Source organism: Vombatus ursinus, unplaced genomic scaffold, assembly GCF_900497805.2.
Source record: "Vombatus ursinus unplaced genomic scaffold, bare-nosed wombat genome assembly UNPS02014817.1, whole genome shotgun sequence".
Lineage (NCBI taxonomy): Eukaryota > Metazoa > Chordata > Mammalia > Diprotodontia > Vombatidae > Vombatus > Vombatus ursinus.
In genome coordinates this window covers 14,879,584-14,897,714 of record NW_020954595.1, presented here as the reverse complement: position 1 = coordinate 14,897,714, position 18,131 = coordinate 14,879,584, and the positions used below count along the sequence as shown (strand labels likewise).

Here is an 18,131-nt window from a genome sequence, read left to right as displayed (position 1 = left end):
CTCTCTCCAAGACAGCATACAGTCTGATAGAGGCTCTGCTTATACATTCATATGAAGGATATTTTCCCATCAGTCATGATATAAAGAACAATTAGATCTAATGGGAGGAACCACGAGAATGAAGCGATAAAACAACAAAGGAAAAGGAGAGCAAATAGTCTGCTTCCCTCTGCATTCAGACTCCAGAGTTCTTTGTCTGGGTGTGGATCGCACTTTCCATCATGAATCTCTGAGAGTTGTCTTAGATTCTTAGGTGCTCCTGAGAAGAGCCAAGTCTGTCAAAAGTCAGTTATCGCACAACGTGGCTGTTACTATGTACAATGTTCTCCTGGTTCTGCTCACTTTACTCAGCATCAGTCCATGCAAGTCTTTCCTGGTTTTTCTGAAGTCCGCCAGCTCATCATTTCTTATAGCACAGTAGTATTCCATTACATTCATTTACCACAACTTGCTCAGCCATTCCCCAGTGGATGGGCATCTTCTCAATTTCCAATTCTTTGCCACCACACGAAGAGCTGCTGTAAATATTTTTGTTCATGTGGGTCCTTTTACCATTTGTACGATTTCTTTGGGATATAACCCTGGAAGTGCTATTGCTGGGTCAAAGGGTATGCACAGTTTGATAGCCCTTTGGGCATAGTTCTAAATTGTTCTCCAGAACAATTGGATAGGACGTTTTCTTTACAGCATGCAGCAGAGTTGATCAAAACTGTGGCGTCTCGGTATGATGAGTATATCAGCGTGAAGGATTTTTCTGACAAAATCAGCCGTGCCCTTACAGCAGCAAAGAAGGACAATGACTTCATTTATCATGACCGGGTTCCAGACCTTAAAGACCTGGAGCCTATTGGCAAAGTCACTCTTGTGAAGCCTACGCTCATCCACGTGCCTCTCAGTCAGAAATTCACTGGTAAGCCAATCTTTAGAAACTCTTTCACCTCAGTTGTGTCTTCTCCAGAGTTAGATTCTAATTTGTGAATTAGATTGCAGTTATCCCTTCCACATCACTGGGATTAGGGGCATGACACCCCCATGATCTGGAAAATCCCTGGATCTGGGAAAAATTTGGCCCTTCCTTAATATCAGAGAAGAAGTCTGAATCATTATGGTATTAAAAGATAAAAGATGTTGATATGTAATACCATACATATATTTTGTGCATTTCTGAGTTTATAAACTTTATCTGAGTCTGCTGGCCTTCGCTTATCTGCGGATTCCACAAAACTCCCTCAGAATTCCTGTTTAACTTCTTATGCTGTCCTGTGATATATTGAAACCACAATGGGGAAAGTCATGACATGGTAGGTAGGGAAAAGTGTAGTCTTCAATATTGACTTTTTTAATCCGCCTTTCACAGTCTGGAAAATCAATTTTAAGATATTACTTTTTAATTTTGAAAAGATGTTTTTGCTAAGAGCTCTTCTGGGAAGTCTTTGCATTATGCACAAAGGAGAGCATGTGAAGGGTTCAGTTGAGTGGCTCCAAGTATGAGATTTCATTGGTCTCCAGTAAAGCCATGGGCTGGAGAGCGAGGTTTCAGTCGGGCCTGCCCACCTGCATGTGCACGTGCACGTGCATGCACACACACACACACGCATGCACGCCCTCACATACCCGCATGCACGCACTCATATAGTGACCCAAGGGCAGGTTTCTGAGGGCCTGCCCCTGCACACACACGCACGCGCATACATACGCACATACCCGCATGCACGCACTCACATACAGTGACCCAAGGGCAGATTTCTGAGGGCCTGCCCGTGCACACACACACACACACACGCACGCACATGCACACACACAGACACACAGATGGCCCGAGAGCAGAGTTCTGAGGCCCACTGTCTCTGGAGTCCACTTTGTACTGGGTCCCTTTCACAGCTGGGGGGTGGGTGGATGGATGGCGCTGTAGAGCTCCTCCTTGGCTCTGTTCAAGGCCATCCCTATGGCTGGGTGTCTTTCGCCTCCCTGTGCTGACGAGCCAGATGTCTGGACCGCCGTTACGTGGCTGCCGCAGAGCTCTGCTCTGACCTCCCTCACCCCGGAGCTTGTGAGCTGCCCAGAAAGGGACAGGTTGGGGAGCAGAGCCAGGCCCGTCTCGCTGATCGTCTTGTTGAAATGCCGCCTTCTGCTTGCAGACCTGTTTGAGAAGATGGTCCCGGTGGCCGTGCAGCAGTCTTTGGCTTGCTCTAATCAGAGGAAGGCCGATCTGGTGAACAGGTTAATTGCCCAAATGAGAGAATCCACCAACTTGGCCAACGGGTGAGTGCTGTATAGCTTGCTCTGACAGGATCGTCCTGGTGCGCTGTGCGCTGCCCCCGTCACCTGGTCTGGCCCTCCGGGGGCCGTGATCCTCCCTGGCCCTCCTGCAGCACCTTGCTCTTCCTCTCCTTTTGGGCCTCCTGGATCAGCGCTGTTCTGCCCTCCTCGGCTGAGGGCCTCCCATGTGCTTTGGCCTCGCCCCAGATTCTCTCCCTTCTCTTTGGTCTAAGAGAAAGAGGCATGTGCCCCCGCCCCGTCTCATCCATCATCCAGGGTCCTTCCTTGCCCCCCAGAAAGCACTTGCATGCCATCGCCTTCCGTCCCTCCTTGCATTGACCATGAGACGTCTCCAGAGACTGCATTCCCTTTGTGGTCTCTTCCTTGCCCGTGTCCTCCCGGGCGCTCGCCCCTCTCTTGGTTTTTGTGCTGCTGCTCTCCTGTTCTCTGTAGCCCATCCCCAAAGCTCAGTCCTGGCTCCCCGCTTTCTCGCTTGGTGACAGATGACCCCTCAGGTCTTTCTCTGCTGAGCTTCCCCTCACTCTGTTTCAGCCGCTGCTGGACCTTTCCCTTTGGGTGGTCCTTGGTGTCCCAGACAGATGACCTGCTTTCCTCTCCAGCACCTTCATCCACTCACCTGGCTTTGCAGCCTTGCCTTTGGCTTCCTCTCTCCACATATCCACTTAGCTAGTTGGTCGTGCCACTTGCCATTTGGGCTTCTCCATCTCTGACCCAGGTCGCCTCTCGGCCTCCTTCCCTCCTGCTGCTTCTGGGCACGTCTGTTGGCCCTTCCCTACTCTGGTGCCTGGGCACCCTCTCACCACTCTCTCTGCCAGTCTGCTAGCTTGGCTCACGGGCCCTCCCAGGCAGAGGCCTTAGGTTTCCTCAGATCTGGAGACCGAGGGGCCTTGTCCCTGTCTGCTAGCCTGGGGATGTTCCTCAGGTTGACTGCAGCCCTTGGAGCTGAGTGGGAGACGAAGGGAAGAAGGAGAGTGTGCTGGGCCTGACTTGTGCCATGGCCAGCCTGGGACCCCTCTGTGACCCAGTGTCTCCTGATTGCTCTTGATTGCTTGGTGTGATTGATGAGAAACAGACGTGTGGTCCTCCCCTGCTAGCTGCACGTAGTGTGTCTGCCAGGCCTCGGGAGAGGGAGTGAGGGTTCACCCCGGGCAGCCGGGGCTGGCAGGGGACGTCCTGTGTGCGGAGGAGGGGCACGGCCGCGTCCCGGAGGTTTGGAGGCATGAATGCTTCCTGTGCCACATCCCCTTTCCTCTGTCCTCATCTGAGTCTTTCTGCAGACGTGGCTGAGCCATGATGGTCCTGCGGCGTGTATGCGCAGGCGTGACCCTGGCGTGTATGCACAGGCAGCTTGTGGTTGCACATGGAAGCCATGAGGATCTCACGATAAACTCTTCATCGGGTGTGACTCTGCATCCCTTCTCTCTAGGGTCTTGGCTTCCCTCAATCTGCCTGCAGCAATCGAAGATATATCTGGGGATACTGTCCCTCAGTCTATTTTGGGGAAGTCAGCTTCGGTGATCGAACAGGGAGGAATCCACACGGTCGACCAGTTGATCCAAGATCTGCCTGAACTGCTGCAGAGAAATCGAGAAATCCTTGATGAGGTGAGATCCTTGTGCTTGAGACCTTATGGTATGTGAGGATGAGGTGGGGGGGGGGAGTGGCCCTGGGTCCGGAGGGCCTTGGACCAGAAGCCAGGAGGCCATAAGTCACTTAGCCTCTCACTTCCATGGTGGAGATGATCCTGTTCCATTTGTCCCCCTCCTCTCATCCCAGGAGTCTCCCCCGCCCTGCCAGGTGCAACCTCTCCTAATCCCCCAGCTCATAGGCTGTGCCCTGTAGGCCTTCCCCTCCTCTGCACACTCTGGCTGGTCTGAGATAGGACTGCAGGCTCCAGGCCTGAGGATGGGCATGAATCCCTATGAAGACTTCCCATCTGTTATTGAATGATAAGGAGTTGTGACCCATGAGAAGGGGTAGGGGGTGGGCCGGGTGGGGAGGCTGGATGGAAACAGATGGGTTCAGAAAGTCTGGCTCTCAGCGGGGTAGAGAAGAGCCCCAGCCTCTTGGCAGGGATCACTGTGACGGGATGAGGCTTGTGTTCCTGGGGATTGGCTGGAGAGGGGCTGGAAGATTAGATGCAGGGTCCAGAAGCCCCCTGCCTGGCAGTGTGACCCTGAGCAAGTCACCTGGCCTCAGTGAACCTCAGTCAGTAAGCATCTGCTAAGCCCTGGCTGTGCTGTGTGCTGTGGGCAGGGGGTGAGCCCAGGTCCTAGCTCTTGAGGTCAGATCAGAAGGACCACACCCCAGTATCTGTCCAAGATGACTGGAAGGCCTGAGCACCAAGGGGACCAGGAAAGGGCATGTCCCAGCCACCATCACTGCTTCTGCAGAACGTGGGCTGGGGCAGGCTGGGAAGGAAAGCAAGGCCTTCAGTGCTGGATCCTGCAGGGGATCAGGAGCCCTGGGGTTGGAGGATGGGGTGCTCCCTTGGGCATCCGAGTGGGCAGAGGTGACGAGGGCCTGCCCGAGGGCAGTGGCCGCTACCTGAGTGAGTTCGTGGGCTGAGAGGACTGTGGCAGGGGCTGCTCTGGACGACATGAGGCAGAGTGGAAGGTTTCCAGCCTGGGGTCGCCACTTGTCGGCCTCTCCAGCTGCGGTGGCTGGTGGTGGTCAGCTTCTCAGGTGCCCTTTCCTTCATGGCCCTTCCTCCTGAAAGGGAGCCGCTTCTAGAGCTTGGTCTCCAGCATCTCTTTGCCCAGCCAGACTGGGCGTCTCTTTGGGGAGGGGGAGTGTTTTAAATGGAGGCTGTGGGGTCCGATGAAAGGACGGGAGGCACTCTCCTCGGCCATAATGTGACACGTCCCGTTTTTTCTCCAGTCGTTGAGATTGTTGACCGAAGAGGAAGCCACTGACAATGAGCTGAAAGCAAAATTCAAGGAGCGCTGGCAGAGGACACCATCCAGTGAGCTCTACAAGCCTCTGAGGGCAGGTGAGGGGTCTTCTGTGGGGCCCACTGGGCCCGTGTACTTGGCGGACATTGGGGCAGAGCAGGGGGAGGGGCCTCATCTGGGAAACCTGGTGTGGAGTTGGTGCCCCCAGGGATGCTGAGATGCTCCTTTCTGCTGTGGTTTGGAAAGCTGCTTGGGGAGTTCTGGCCGTTTCCTTGTGGAATGGAGGGTTGCTGTCTGTCACAGCTGGACAGTTTGGGGAGCTGCTCCCCACCTTGGTCCCCAAGAGAGGAGGCCTCAGGGGTTGGCCCGGCTGCGTCCGGATCTCGTTGTTTGGGTCAGACTTTGTAGACGCCTGGCATGTCACTGGCAGGTGCCGCCTTGATGAGTGCCCCTTTGGCTGTTGTCAGAGCATGGCTTTTAACAGCAGTGTGTACTCCGGTGATGGTGCCCAACCCCCTCCCAAGCCTGGGTTCTCTCCCTTCCTTTCCCCCCTAACCCACAGCCCCTGGAATGGAGGTGAGGGTGCCAAGGCGGGACTTGGCATTCTGGGAACACGACTCTTTGTTCCTCTCTTCAGAGGGGGCCAATTTCAAGGCTGTGCTGGACAAGGCCGTCCAGGCTGACGGACAGGTCAGAGAGCGTTATCAGTCTCACCGGGACACCATCGCCCTGCTGTGCAAGCCTGAGCCCGAGCTGAACGCGGCCATCCCCTCTGCAAATCCGGCTAAGACGATGCAGGGCAGTGAGGTGAGGCTGACTCGGGTGGTAGGTGGGAGGGAGACACGCCCCACCCTCACACGCTGAGGTTCTCTGAACGGACAGGAGCCCCAGAGTACCAGGATGGGGGGGGGAGGGAGTTTGGCCTGGGAAGAAGTGAAAGGGGTATGTGGGAGCGAGGAAGTCTGGGGTGCCGTCGCTGGCGGAGCAGTGGGGCAGCTGCGAGGTGCCCAGCTCTGCTTGCTGGCCTTGAAGGCATCACCAGAAGTGTTGCGGAGCATTTGGCCCTGGAGCCTGAGGGACCGGGGTGCCGAAGGGTAGGAAGCGGCCGGCTGTTGTTCTGTCTGGGCTGGTGGGCTCTTGTCCCTTCGTCCTGGCTCTGCCCTTCCCATCTCTCCCCTCCTCTGATCACGCCCTGTGGCCAGGCTCTCCCAAAGAAGGGTTCCTCATCCCCTGCCAGGCTAGGGCCTCGCCCGGGGAGGTCAGTGCTGTTATTACTCTCGTTGCCCCTGGTCACCCAACTCATAAGGGCCTGGGCTGGATTTGAACTTGGGACAGGTCCAGCATGGTATGTTCTGGGGCCCCCAGCTGCCTCTGTCCAGGATGGTGTGCGCAGTTGTTGCTCTGTTAGACTGGGCCCTCCTGGAGGCCAGCAGCTGGAAACGAGAGAGGGAGGGCTGAAGTAGCGGTCTCTGCAGGAGACTCGGCCGAGAAGGGATCGGCGCTCTCGTTTCTGTTGGCCAGAGATCTGGAGCCTGTCCGGCGCGTTTCTGACCCTTCCCTTAAATTCCATTCATTACCCACCGGCTGAGTGTCCCAGTGGCTGTGCTTCCCCTCCCTCCCCCTCCACGCCCCTCCGCTCTGTGGGAAGGTAGTGAGGGCTCTGCCTCTCGCAGGTGGTGAACGTGCTGAAATCCCTGCTGGCCAGCCTGGACGACGTGAAGAAGGACCGTGAGCGTTTGGAAAACGACCTCAAGTCTGTGACCTTTGACATGAGAAGCAAGTTTCTGTCGGCCTTGGCGCAGGATGGTGCCGTAAATGAAGAGGCCCTCTCTGTTACAGAACTGGACCGCGTCTATGGGGGCCTCACGAGCAAAGTTCAGGAATCCCTGAAGAAACAGGAAGAGCTCCTGAAAAGCGTTCAGGTGGGTTGTGTCAGGCTGAGCTGCCCCGCCCCAGGCTTTCTGCAGGGGCCCATGCGTGAGTTCTAATGAGTGAGTTACTGCGAAGCAAAAAACCAGTACCAGGAAGCAGAGCAGAAAGACCTGTGGCACACACATACGTGTTTGTGAAGAAGGCACACAGAAAGACCCTTCCTTCTGCTGTGGGGATGCGGCCGTGATGGAAAATACTCACTTTTCTTCTCCAGGAAATCTGTCCTCGAGACGCGAGCCGGGGCAGGTCCCCTTGACGAGCATCTTGATTTGTTTGGGTTAGGACTTGGAAGAGGGACGAGACTCCGCGGGTCAGAGGAGGAGGAGGGGGGTGGCTGCAAGGCTTTTCAGCTGACTGTAGGCGTGATGTGAACAGGAGGCCAGCGAGAAGGTTGCGTTACTTTGCATTGTCCGTGTTTCCGAAGCTTTGTGACGATGGCCTTTTTTGCAGTGAAAATGGGGAGGGTTGGGATGGTGAAGAGCTCCACGTGGGTTAGATAGCTAGGCTTTATTTTGCAAAAGGGACACAAAACTACATTTGCTGGAGGGATGGAAATTGTGTTTTTATGTGCTTCAGGAGGCACTTGTTTGGGGTTGATGTAGCTCGGCACCCCTGTGTTATGCCCATCCTTGGGCCTCCTGGGTCCCCCAGCAGTGTGGCTTTGGCAAAGGCTCAGCCGAGGCAGGCGTCCCTGAGTGGCGGGGTGACTTTCTCAGTGGTTCTGCCCCTCCGGTCAGGGCACTGGGCCCCGTTTGTTGTGTGTGGGTCTCCCTGGGGCTTTCCTCACCCCAGGTCTGTCACTATGTGGATGAGTGGGGTGTGCACTCTGTCGGCCGGGCCTCCACGGCTCACAGTGGGAATCTGCACACGGCTGAGACGCGGCGTCCTCGCAGATCTCGCCTGTGCACCTGCAGATGTGTACTAACGGTTCTGCTTTTTGGCCAAGGTTTCACATCAGGAGTTTTCCAAGATGAAACAGTCCAACAATGAGGCCAATCTGCGAGAAGAGGTCTTGAAGAATCTGGCAGTAGCCTATGACAACTTTGTGGAGCTTGTGGCCAATCTGAAAGAAGGCACAAAGGTAAGGGGGGTGGGTGAGCCCAAGGTTGCCTCTGGTTTGGGCCTTCCTGATGCTCTAAGAAGGCGGCGTGTGTGGCCTAGTAGGCAGCGCGCAGTCCCAGGCTCTCCAAGGCCTCGCCCAGACTGGACCTCCCTCGGAGACCTTGACCTGCGGCCCATTCCACCTTGGGATGGCTCCTGGTCAGACTCTCCTGGCCCTTTCTGCTTGCTTCCTCTTGTCCAAGGTCCCCTCCCAGGGTGGCCAGTCTTCCCAAGGCTTCTCTTGGAGGTCTCGGTAGTGCCCACAGCTGGACAGGCTACCTTTCTGGCTTAGAAAGCAGGGAATCGAGGGGCTTGTCTCCCATCTGTCTGAGCTGGGGCTCTGTGGGGCGGGGGCCTCAGAGGCACTCCGGCTTTGGATGTAGGATCCAGGGGTGACAGCCGCTCTCTCTTGGTCACACACAAGGGCCTCTGGTGCACAACATTGTCAGCGAGAGAGCCGGGTCAGTTCCAGTGTCAGCCGGCACAGCCTCGGGGCCCCCCGGCTTCCGTGGCCTCGGGCAAGCTCGCTGGGCCCCTAGGTGTTGCCGGGCCAGGCCTCTGCCTGGGAGAGGAGTGGGCTGTGGGTGGGCCCCAGAGCATGGCCGCGCGCGCTCAGAAGCATTAACCTGGCATCTCTGCCCTCTGCTCCTAGTTTTATAACGAGCTGACGGAGATCCTGGTGAAGTTTCAGAACAAATGTAGCGACATCGTGTTTGCCCGCAAGACGGAGAGGGATGAGCTCCTTAAGTATGCGACCCCGGGATGCATGGGCGGGGTGTGTGTGTGTGTGTGTGGGTGTGTGTGTGTGTGTGTGTGTGTGTGTACGTACATACGTACACATGCGTCCTTCTCCTGGCTCCTCCCTCTGCATTTGTGTCCTTGGGGGTTCTGGGGGGGAAACAACTGGCCAAGCCCATGCTGACTGCCTGCCCCTGGGGGAGGCCTCGTGGTAGAAGGGGGCTCTGGAGACTGCCCTGTGCCGCTCAGGCGGCTCTGAGGATCAGGGAGTGAGACTTTGTCCTTGACCTCTGGTTCTTGGCTTTGCCCCCCGTGAGTCTTTTTCCCTTTCACATTACGACCCTCCCCATGCCCGTCTCCATCCTGGTAACCTGCCTGCTTTTCGTGGTTCTTTCTACAATGGGCCTGGAACAGCTGTGATTGGCCCTTGGCAGAGGACAGTGGCATTGGCCTGCTCCTTCCTCAGTTCTCTTTTCTACCTCATGTGGCTTCAGCTGGCCACTCCACTGAGACCTCCAGATCGTTTTTAGGTGCATTGCTGTCAAAACATAACCCTTGGCTCCTACTTGGGTTAACAGAAGTCAGCTTCCCATTGCCCTTTGTTAGATGCCTTCCTCATGAATTGGCCTCCAGGTTGTCTTATAAACATACCACCGTGCTTTTATTCAGGCTGCCCAGGGCCCTCGTTCAGGATGTGTGATTGGGTCGGGGGAGTCTCCTTTGGAGATCCTCTTGCTGGTGGCCATGCTGGCTCTTAAGAGGCCGGCCACTTTCTCGCCTCCTCCAGCCCTTTGATGTCCACAACGAAAAGCCTCCATTGGGCGGCAGGCTTTGTGGGAAAGGCCCAGGTGGTGCCACACTTCTTATTTTGGGGTGTCTTAGACCCCACTTTCAGGATGTTGTTTGTCTGACCCTTTTCACCAAAAGACCTTTTTCAGCATCTGATCTTTTTCTTCTTTCAAAGGGATTTGCAGCAGAGCATCGCCCGGGAGCCCAGTGCCCCGTCTCTCCCGGCCCCTGCCTATCAGACCTCTCCTGCGGCTGGGGGAAACGTACCCCCTCCTACGCCAGCGCCCAGGACCATGCTGGTGAATGACCACCTCCTCAAGGGCAGTTAGCCTGTCCTGCTGGCCAATCTCTGCATTTCCATGCAGCTTTCCTTATACCCCTGTGTGTTTTTTTGCATTTAAAAACACGGTTCTGAGGAGGGGTCCATCGGCTTCCCCAGACAGCCTGCCCAGGGGGGCTAGGAGTCCAACAAGAGCGTCCACAGGGCTGGCTCCTTTCTCCCTGGTTGGGCATGAGTGGGCTGCAGGAGGAAGGGTTCTGTCTTCTGCCTGATCTTTAGCATGTTCACCAATGAGTGATTTGTGTTTTTTTGTAGCCTTCTAAGCCCCAGCCCCCAGCCCGCCCTCCGCCTCCAGTGATCTCAGCCAGTCGCACTGCATCTTCATCCGTGTCTGGGACTCCTGCTTCAGCTCCAGCTCCGTCCCCGACACCCGGGCTCCCTGCATCAGGCACAGCCCCCAGTGCGGCCCCATCTCAGGCCCAGGGGCCACCGTACCCCACCTATCCGGGATACCCGGGGTAATGCTCCCAGGGTGCTTGGGGTTCGGCTGAGGGTGGGCTGTGGAACTTCCTTTGAGGGGAGCCTTGGGAGCCGGTCCTGGGCCCACAGCTGCTCCGGACGGGGGTGAATGAATGACATTGCCAGTCTGTTGTGCATCGATGCCTCACCAATGTCCTTTGTCCTCCACAGGTACTGCCAGATGCCGATGCCCATGGGGTATAACCCTTACATGTATGGCCAGTACACCCTGCCTTATCCTCCCGTGTACCCGCAGAACCCTGGGCAGGCGCCCTACCCAGGACCTCAGCAACCTCAGTACCCATTCCCTCAGGCTCCCCAGCAGCCTCACTACCCCCAGCAGTAGGGCGGCGGAGCAGAGGCTTGGCTTAAGGTTAGGGGGAAACGCGCAATAAGCCTTCTACAGATTAGCTCCCCTGACGTACTGTACTGTATCCTTTGGACCCGTTCGTGTTTCCAAGGCCCCGTCGGATTGCCCTGCTGGGGTCCACAGCATGGGACAGAGGCTAGACCTGACTGGCAGTTTGTTGGGGGTGGAGGGAGAAAGGAAATTGGAGCTGGAGGTAGTCCAGGGCAGGGTGAAGCCAGGGCATGAGCTGGGCGGAGGAGAGGGCTGAATACACGGGGTCGTCTTCGGGTTTGCATTTTTGATTTAGTTTTCAGTATGCTATTTTGTGAAATAATCAAAGGCTTGTAAATCTTATAACTTACAAATAAATGACTAAACTGGGTTTTTATTATGCTTTGTCATTAATTCTCACCATGCTGTTATTCCTGGCCTTGGTGTGTTGTTTGGTGGCTTCCACGTTGGCCATGCTGGGTTTCAGGCCCACCACGAGTGGTGTGTGCAGTCCAGGGCTGTTTGGGTAGAGTGTTAGTAGAGTTAGAATTAAGCATTTAGCCAGCCAAAGTCTTGGGGGCCATGGCAGCAGAGTCACAGAGAGAAGGAGACAGGGTAGGATCTGCCCCCGATCTTAAAAATAACTCTTTTGTGTAGAAGAAAAATTATTAGTAGATTTTGACCGAAGTACCTTCTTTGGTTAGCTCTTTTTCATTTGGAATTTTCCATGACCTGTTGAAAAGCATTCCTTTCTTTGACTGGACTTGTAAATACAAAGGAATTACTTTTAAACATTTGGTTTAAATATCACTCTTTTGACTCCAGATCTTTTGTGGTTCCCTCTCCTGGGTGTTGGGACTCTGTGAGGGTGCAGGGAGCCGGGCAACAGGTACGTGGGCACCTGCTGACTCTGGCAGGCAGGTAGGCAGGCCAGGCAGTTGGCATCTGTATTAGGGAGTAGTTTCGTCAGGAAAGAGCCCTCATTGTGGTCCATAGAGCAGGCCTTGGAAGGAAGAGGTTAGTGCTGTAAGCGAGAGGGGAGGGTCCTTCCAGGGATTGGGGAGGGGGTGCCTGCCAAAATACTTTGATGCTAATCCCTCTTTGCAGGACGGATTTTACTCAAAAGCCCAGAGTGTACTTCGTGTTTGTTTTCTGTAACCATACAGCCTACTCTCTTTCTTGTAAAGGGGCTGAATTGGTCAAAGATGTTGTTTATATTGACTGGGAAATGTGGGAAAATGCTATGTCATTGTAAATAGCCTTGGATTGTGTGGAATTCAGAAATCCTCTTGAGGTTGGCCTGTGCCTTGGCAGAAAGGTCTTAAGTCTTAGCTTCTGGCTTCTGTTAATCTGGCATCAGTAAAGTGGCACGTGGCTCTTACACTGGGGAGGGGAAGCATCATGGTAGATGTCCCCGGCCCATACAGTAGGGCTGTGCCAAATCGTTTCTTTGCTGGAATGTTTTCTCGGGCCAGGCCAGCTCTCAAGTGAGGTGTTAGAGAGTCACAAGTATGGAAAGGAACTCGACAGATAGTCCATTCCTATATCTCTCCCCCTAAGAATGTTGAGCAGGATAACTAGGCCCTAAAATGCTTCTGAAAAGAGGTAGTCTGTTGGTGGCGTGATGGCCCAACTCCTTCCAGCTTTGAGAGATTCCCGAGACCTACCTTTGTGAGGAGGGCCTGTCCACCATCTGCTGGGAACGGTATCTGCCTCAGTAAAGCCACCTCTGCTCCTTATGGGTGATGTTCTGTCCTGCCCCACTGGGTTCCCTGAGCTCACAGCGCTGGAGAGAAGGCTGACTTAGTGAGAGTACTAGTTAGACCTTCAAGGAATTCCATCATTAGGAACTCTTCTCAACTGGAGACCCCCTAATAAACCTTCATCATTCTTCTAGCAAGGAATCCAGTCGACCCATTGTTCCCCCACTGGGAAAGGGGAAGAGACCTGGAGGCGGGGCCCAGATTTGAGTCCTTATTGGCCTTGCCATTCATTTGGGTGACCTTGACCAAGTCATTGTGTGAAATGAGGGCACTAGGCTTGATGGCCTCCAAGATCCTTTCCAGCTTGCAAGCTGTGACCTGTGAAAATGAGATACTGGAGTGGTTTGCCATTCTCTTCTCCAGTGGGTCCCCATTTTACAGATGAGGAACTGAGGCAAATAGGGGTTAAGTGACTTGCCCAGGGTCACATAGCTAGTCAGTGTTGAGGTCAGATTTGAACTTAGATCTTCCTGACTCCAGGCCCAGGGCTCAATTATTCATTGTACCACCTAGTTACCCCTTTTTCTTTTAGGAGGGGACCCTAAATTCTGTACTTACCCAGTCTTTGGAGATGTCACCAGTTCTCCAAGAGATATCAAAGACAGTTCTTGGTAGCGCCTTGTGACTTCAACAAGGAAGTAACTTAAAAGACTTCTAATTAGTTGCCTCTCTGATGCTTAAATGGGGCTGCCCATTCTAGCGTTGTCTCCGTCTGTTGTTGGATTACAGCTGCCATCAGTTGAGATGAATCCCCAAGCATGTTCTCTACCCACTCCGCACCCCTCTCATCCCCAAACCTCCTTATTAGACTTATCACTTCATTAATCTCTGTTCTTGTCACTAAAGGGGCAGAGTTTCTACTTACGTTATGTCCAGTATGTCCTAAAATATTTTTCTAATTCCTCTTCTAAGTTAAGAATGTTTTAAAGCTAAACTCATTTATTTGCAGTGTATAATTGGTATTAAAGTATAGTTAATGTATTACAAGATACAAATGAAGGAGAGCACAATCTTATAATTTGTAATTAATGTATAATTCCAGATACTGTTACTGGTTGGGAAGTAGCCTTTAGATTGGGGCCAGATACAGCAGAGAAAGATGAGGCTCAGAGGGATGAATGGGAAAAGAATTATATTTTTAAAGAAAAAGAGTGTTCAGGCTTTGTTGCTGGCTTGAAATTTATATTTTTAAAAAACAATCCTTTCTTACCACAGCAGGGACTTCAGATTCCTTTCTGAGTATAAAAATTGTTGGATGTTGGATTATATTTTTATTGTATATCTTTCTTTTAGGGAGATTATAAAGAAATAAAAATGTTCCAATGACTGTACCCTAAAAATAAAAGTTGGAAGATTTTACTTATCTGTATGATGAATTCTTATTTCATATTAACTTGGAAGCATTTTCTCTTTGTTCATCCTTCAGTTGTATAGGTAATCGTCAAGCATTTATTAGGCATTTACTATGTGCCAGGCACTGGGCTAAGCACAGGGTGGGCAGGGTAAATCCAGTTCCTGCCCTCAAGGAGCTCACATTCTATTGGGGAAGACACATACAAGCAACTGTGTTCTGTGGGAATTGAGTGACATCATGTCTCACGTCTGGGAAAGTCCTGAAACCGACTTTTCCCCTGCCAACCCAGAAAGTCCCTAGTCTTCCTTCCAATATGAAATCAGATCACCTAATCTTATATTCTGGTTAGAGTTGGAGGCAAATTGAGGGTATAAAATCTTTGCAAAATTTATTTGGGGTCCAGTGCCTGCTGAGTGGCCTGGTCTGGTTGGTTGTGCAGCTGCACACCTTGACAGTCAATCAATATGTTCAGAAGCTCGAACCTTGATTTCCTCAGTTATTGCAGATTTCACTCCCAACTGTTCTCTTTTTTGGTGACCCAGGCAGGAGGAGGGGTTCATGGGCCCTGGGACAGACTCTTAGAACTCCCTAGAGCAGCTCCAGGTGACTGATGGACTTTTTTGCAGAACACTATCCCTCTGGTTCTCAAATTCGTCGGAGCCAAGATAAGCCCCTGTAGTACTGGGGAAGCAGATAGCTCTGGGAAGACCGTTTAAAGGGAACAAAGCAAGCCTCCTCACCTAGAAGTCCTCTTAGGGAAATAAGCTAGGGTTAGCCTCTATGTTGTGGAAGTTCCCTCTGGAAATGATGGGATCTGTAGCAGCATACTAGTGGGAGCTCCCCTGAAAGAATTTCTTTTGGCCTGGGACCCTGGAAGTTAATCTGGGAATGAAAAAGGAGCATGCTACTGAATTATGTGAAATTTGGTCTAAAACTGTAGGAGATTCAACTAATAATTTGTTTTGGCTCCAAGTTGGCACTTTTCATTATTGCAAATTGAAAGATACTGGAGAAGAAAAGGGACTTTCAATTACTGCAAACTTAAAGGCTTTGAAATGGCTTTTAGAAAATTCTGTGCACTGCTCTTTTGATTTAAACCTTCAGTAGGAGGTAAGGCCAGCAAATATGCGTCTGTCTTATTGGTTTGTGTTTTTGTGTCTCTGTAAAATGACTAGATTAATAAGGCAAGCTCCTACATGTATTAGTCGGCCAGGGTTTAGCTGTTTGTGGGCCAAATGCTTATACCCAAGAGTAGGGAATCCCTTTTTATTCTTCTCTACCCTTCCTGTGAGCTTCTCTTGGGCGAACAGATTCTGTAGATTCTGCTACCTTGAAAGATTTCTAAGGGAAAGATGCAGCCAGCCAGAAAGACTGCTGTAAAAAGCAGCAGCTAAAGAGTTGAGAGTGCTGAAATAGTTCTCCCAGCTTTCTGTTAAAAGCAGAATGCTGAACTCTCTGTCTGTCATTTCAGCCCTGGCCAGGTAGGGGTTACAGAGATACAAGCAGAGAGTCAGAGACAGGAAAACTTTTTCCTGGTTTGTAGTAATTTGTGGCATTATAAACTAATTAGAGACTAAATTTGTTTGATACTGTCTTTTTGTGGGTTCTGCTGCTCTACAATTTCTAGAGACTAAATTTGTAATTGACATGTATGCAGTATCTTTAAATTTACAAGTTACAGTAACTGCTAAAAAAATCTTAATAGACTTTGGGGGTTTGCAGATTAAGAGTAAGCACCCCTCTCCTCTTTCTGGAGGGAAGGATTTGGAAGTGTGAAAGAGATCTTCGAAGGTTTGATTCCATTGAGCTAAGCAGATTTGAAGAGCTCACCCCCTTCTCTTTGTCCTTTCTGATAAGGCCTCTTAGTGAGTTTTGGGGTACCACTCTAGAATTTGTTTTAAGGAAAAATAGGAATAAGACTGTGCTAGAGATAGAGAGAAACAATACTTAGACCTCCCTTGCACTAAAGCAGTAGGTTTGTTCCTTGGAGATAGACGGGTCTGTTGTTTGGGTGAAAAGGACAAAGATGATTTATAGTTAGCAGTTTAAATTTACCTGGTACTTAAGAGCTGCCTGCCTATTATGAATTCTCTTCTAGACCATGAAAAAAGAAACGCTTAACTCAGGGAGCAACTTAAAAATAAGTAAAATTTAATTAAGTAATGGAAAGGAAGATTTAAAAAACAAAACCAGGAAGGGCCCCACTCTCACGCAATATCTACTGTGGGGGGGAGGCGACCAGGAGCTAATAATGTCTTTGGAGAAGGCTGAAGCAGAACTTGCAAAGCCTTATGTAAAAGAATTAATTATTTGGGTAAATTAGAAGCAAGGTCACCAAAGGAAATAGGATTAAGACCACACATTTGTAAGCTCTTAAGAACCCAAAGAGATAACAGTATTACAGTTAGCTAAGATTGTGTAAAAAAAACACAAAACGGGGCTAAGTTACGAAGGAGTGAAGATTATTTCTTTAGATGGTCTGGGATATGGCTAGCAAACACAAAATTCTGCCCTGAAAGACCATTTTAAAGGTGTCTCCCAATCTTTGCAAACTTCCCAAGCTCCTAAGCAGGGGGTAGGAATCTGAGGCTGCCATTTGGAACATCTCCTCATCTTTCCTCCTGGGTTAAAACCAAAAAGCCTCAGGGAAAGGTGTGAGGGTGGGGCTAGGTTATGAACACAAAAGGAATTGATTTGGCCTTTTGGATAACTTAAAAGGAAATGAAAAGTTATAGAGACCTGGGAGTGCCACTACACTTCTTTGAAAATGAGCTGAAATTTCATTCTGAAACTAAATGGGATAATTGTGGTAAATCAGAGCCTAATACAAACTGTATTTGCTGTTTGGCATTAAGAAATTGATTACCTGTGTGACCTTAAGTAAGTTACTTCACCTCTGCCTACCTCAGTTTCCTGATTTATAAAGAGAATAAGAATAGCACCTAGGTCCCAGGGTTGTTGTGAGGACCAAATGGTATAAAGATTGTGAAGTGCTTAACTCGGTACCTGGCATATATATGGTAAGCACTATGTAGTTGTTGACCACTCTCCTTGTTTCATTAGTTGAACATAATCACTCCACACTGGATAACTCTATACCCAGTTTTAGATGTGGTTAGTATAAAATGCCAAAGGTGATAAAATGAATGATTTTCTATGTAAAGATAGTTTGGAAATGCATTCAACTGAATTGATGTCATCTGACTGGTAGTGAGTATTAGTTCATGTTTTAAATACATGGTATTGCGCATGTTACTGTGTTTCTAAAGTTTTTGTGAAATTTGTTAAACTGTTAATGGGGTCTGTATTGAAAGAGAAGTTACTTTTCTGTATCAAAAATGCTGTTAGAAAGGTGGCTTCTGTTTGGCCTGGATTCTGTTGGATCGTGAATCAAACTGTTAAAAGAATGTCATAAAAATTAGATATTTGAAAACTGTTGAATATTTAATGGGGCATATTATATTTTCAAATAGATGATAATCTACTGTTTGCATAAAACCTTTAAGATAGCCTCATCTGTGAGGTCCCTTGCGACTTTGTATTCAGGCAAGATCATAAGATGACTGCATGTTGTAAAATTCTGATACTGAAGTTTTAGAAACTTATTCAGTTGTGTCTGACTCTTCATGATGCCATTTGGAGTTTTCTTGGCAAACGTACTGGGGTTGTTTGTCATTTCCTTCTCTAGCTCATTTTACAGGTGAGGAGACTGAGGCAAACAGGATGAAGTGACTTACCCTGAGTCACACAGCTAGTAAGTGTCTGAGGCAAGATTTGAACTCGGGAAGATGAGTCTTTCTGACTCCACGCCTGGTACTCTATCCACTGTGAAACCTAGCTGGCCCAAATTTATGATCGTAGACTTATTACTGCTGATCTTTAGAAAGAATTCCCACACCAAGGGTTTCCTTCACAGATCCATTCTATACTTGGGTATATATTTTATGTTCCTTCTTGATGTTTTGTCAATTTTCAGTCATATCTGTTTTTGTGACCCCATTTGGAGTTTTCTTGGAAAGATACTGGAGTGGTTTGCCATTTCCTTCTCTAGCTCATTTTATAGATGAGTTAACTGAGGCAAACAAGGTTAAATGACTTGCCCAAGGTCACACAGCTCATAAGTATCTGAGGTCGGATTTGA

General features: G+C 50.5%; 1 protein-coding gene across 2 annotated transcripts in view; it reads left to right on the top strand.

Annotated features, from left to right (window-relative positions):
* The window catches only part of PDCD6IP (programmed cell death 6 interacting protein), a 31,020-nt gene extending 19,750 nt beyond the window's left edge, over positions 1–11,270 (top strand). Inside the window, exons 8-18 of one of the 2 annotated variants that reach the window (XM_027835767.1) lie at positions 688–910; positions 2,139–2,262; positions 3,707–3,884; positions 5,161–5,272; positions 5,812–5,981; positions 6,848–7,096; positions 8,053–8,187; positions 8,860–8,954; positions 9,910–10,033; positions 10,330–10,532; positions 10,705–11,270. In XM_027835767.1, coding sequence (XP_027691568.1) covers positions 688–910; positions 2,139–2,262; positions 3,707–3,884; positions 5,161–5,272; positions 5,812–5,981; positions 6,848–7,096; positions 8,053–8,187; positions 8,860–8,954; positions 9,910–10,033; positions 10,330–10,532; positions 10,705–10,879 — 1,788 coding nt within the window. In that variant the 3' untranslated portion in view covers positions 10,880–11,270. Of the gene's footprint in view, positions 1–687; positions 911–2,138; positions 2,263–3,706; positions 3,885–5,160; positions 5,273–5,811; positions 5,982–6,847; positions 7,097–8,052; positions 8,188–8,859; positions 8,955–9,909; positions 10,056–10,329; positions 10,533–10,704 lie in introns of those variants that run through there. The other variant, XM_027835768.1, reaches the window with a different exon arrangement.
* Positions 11,271–18,131: the final 6,861 nt, after the last annotated feature.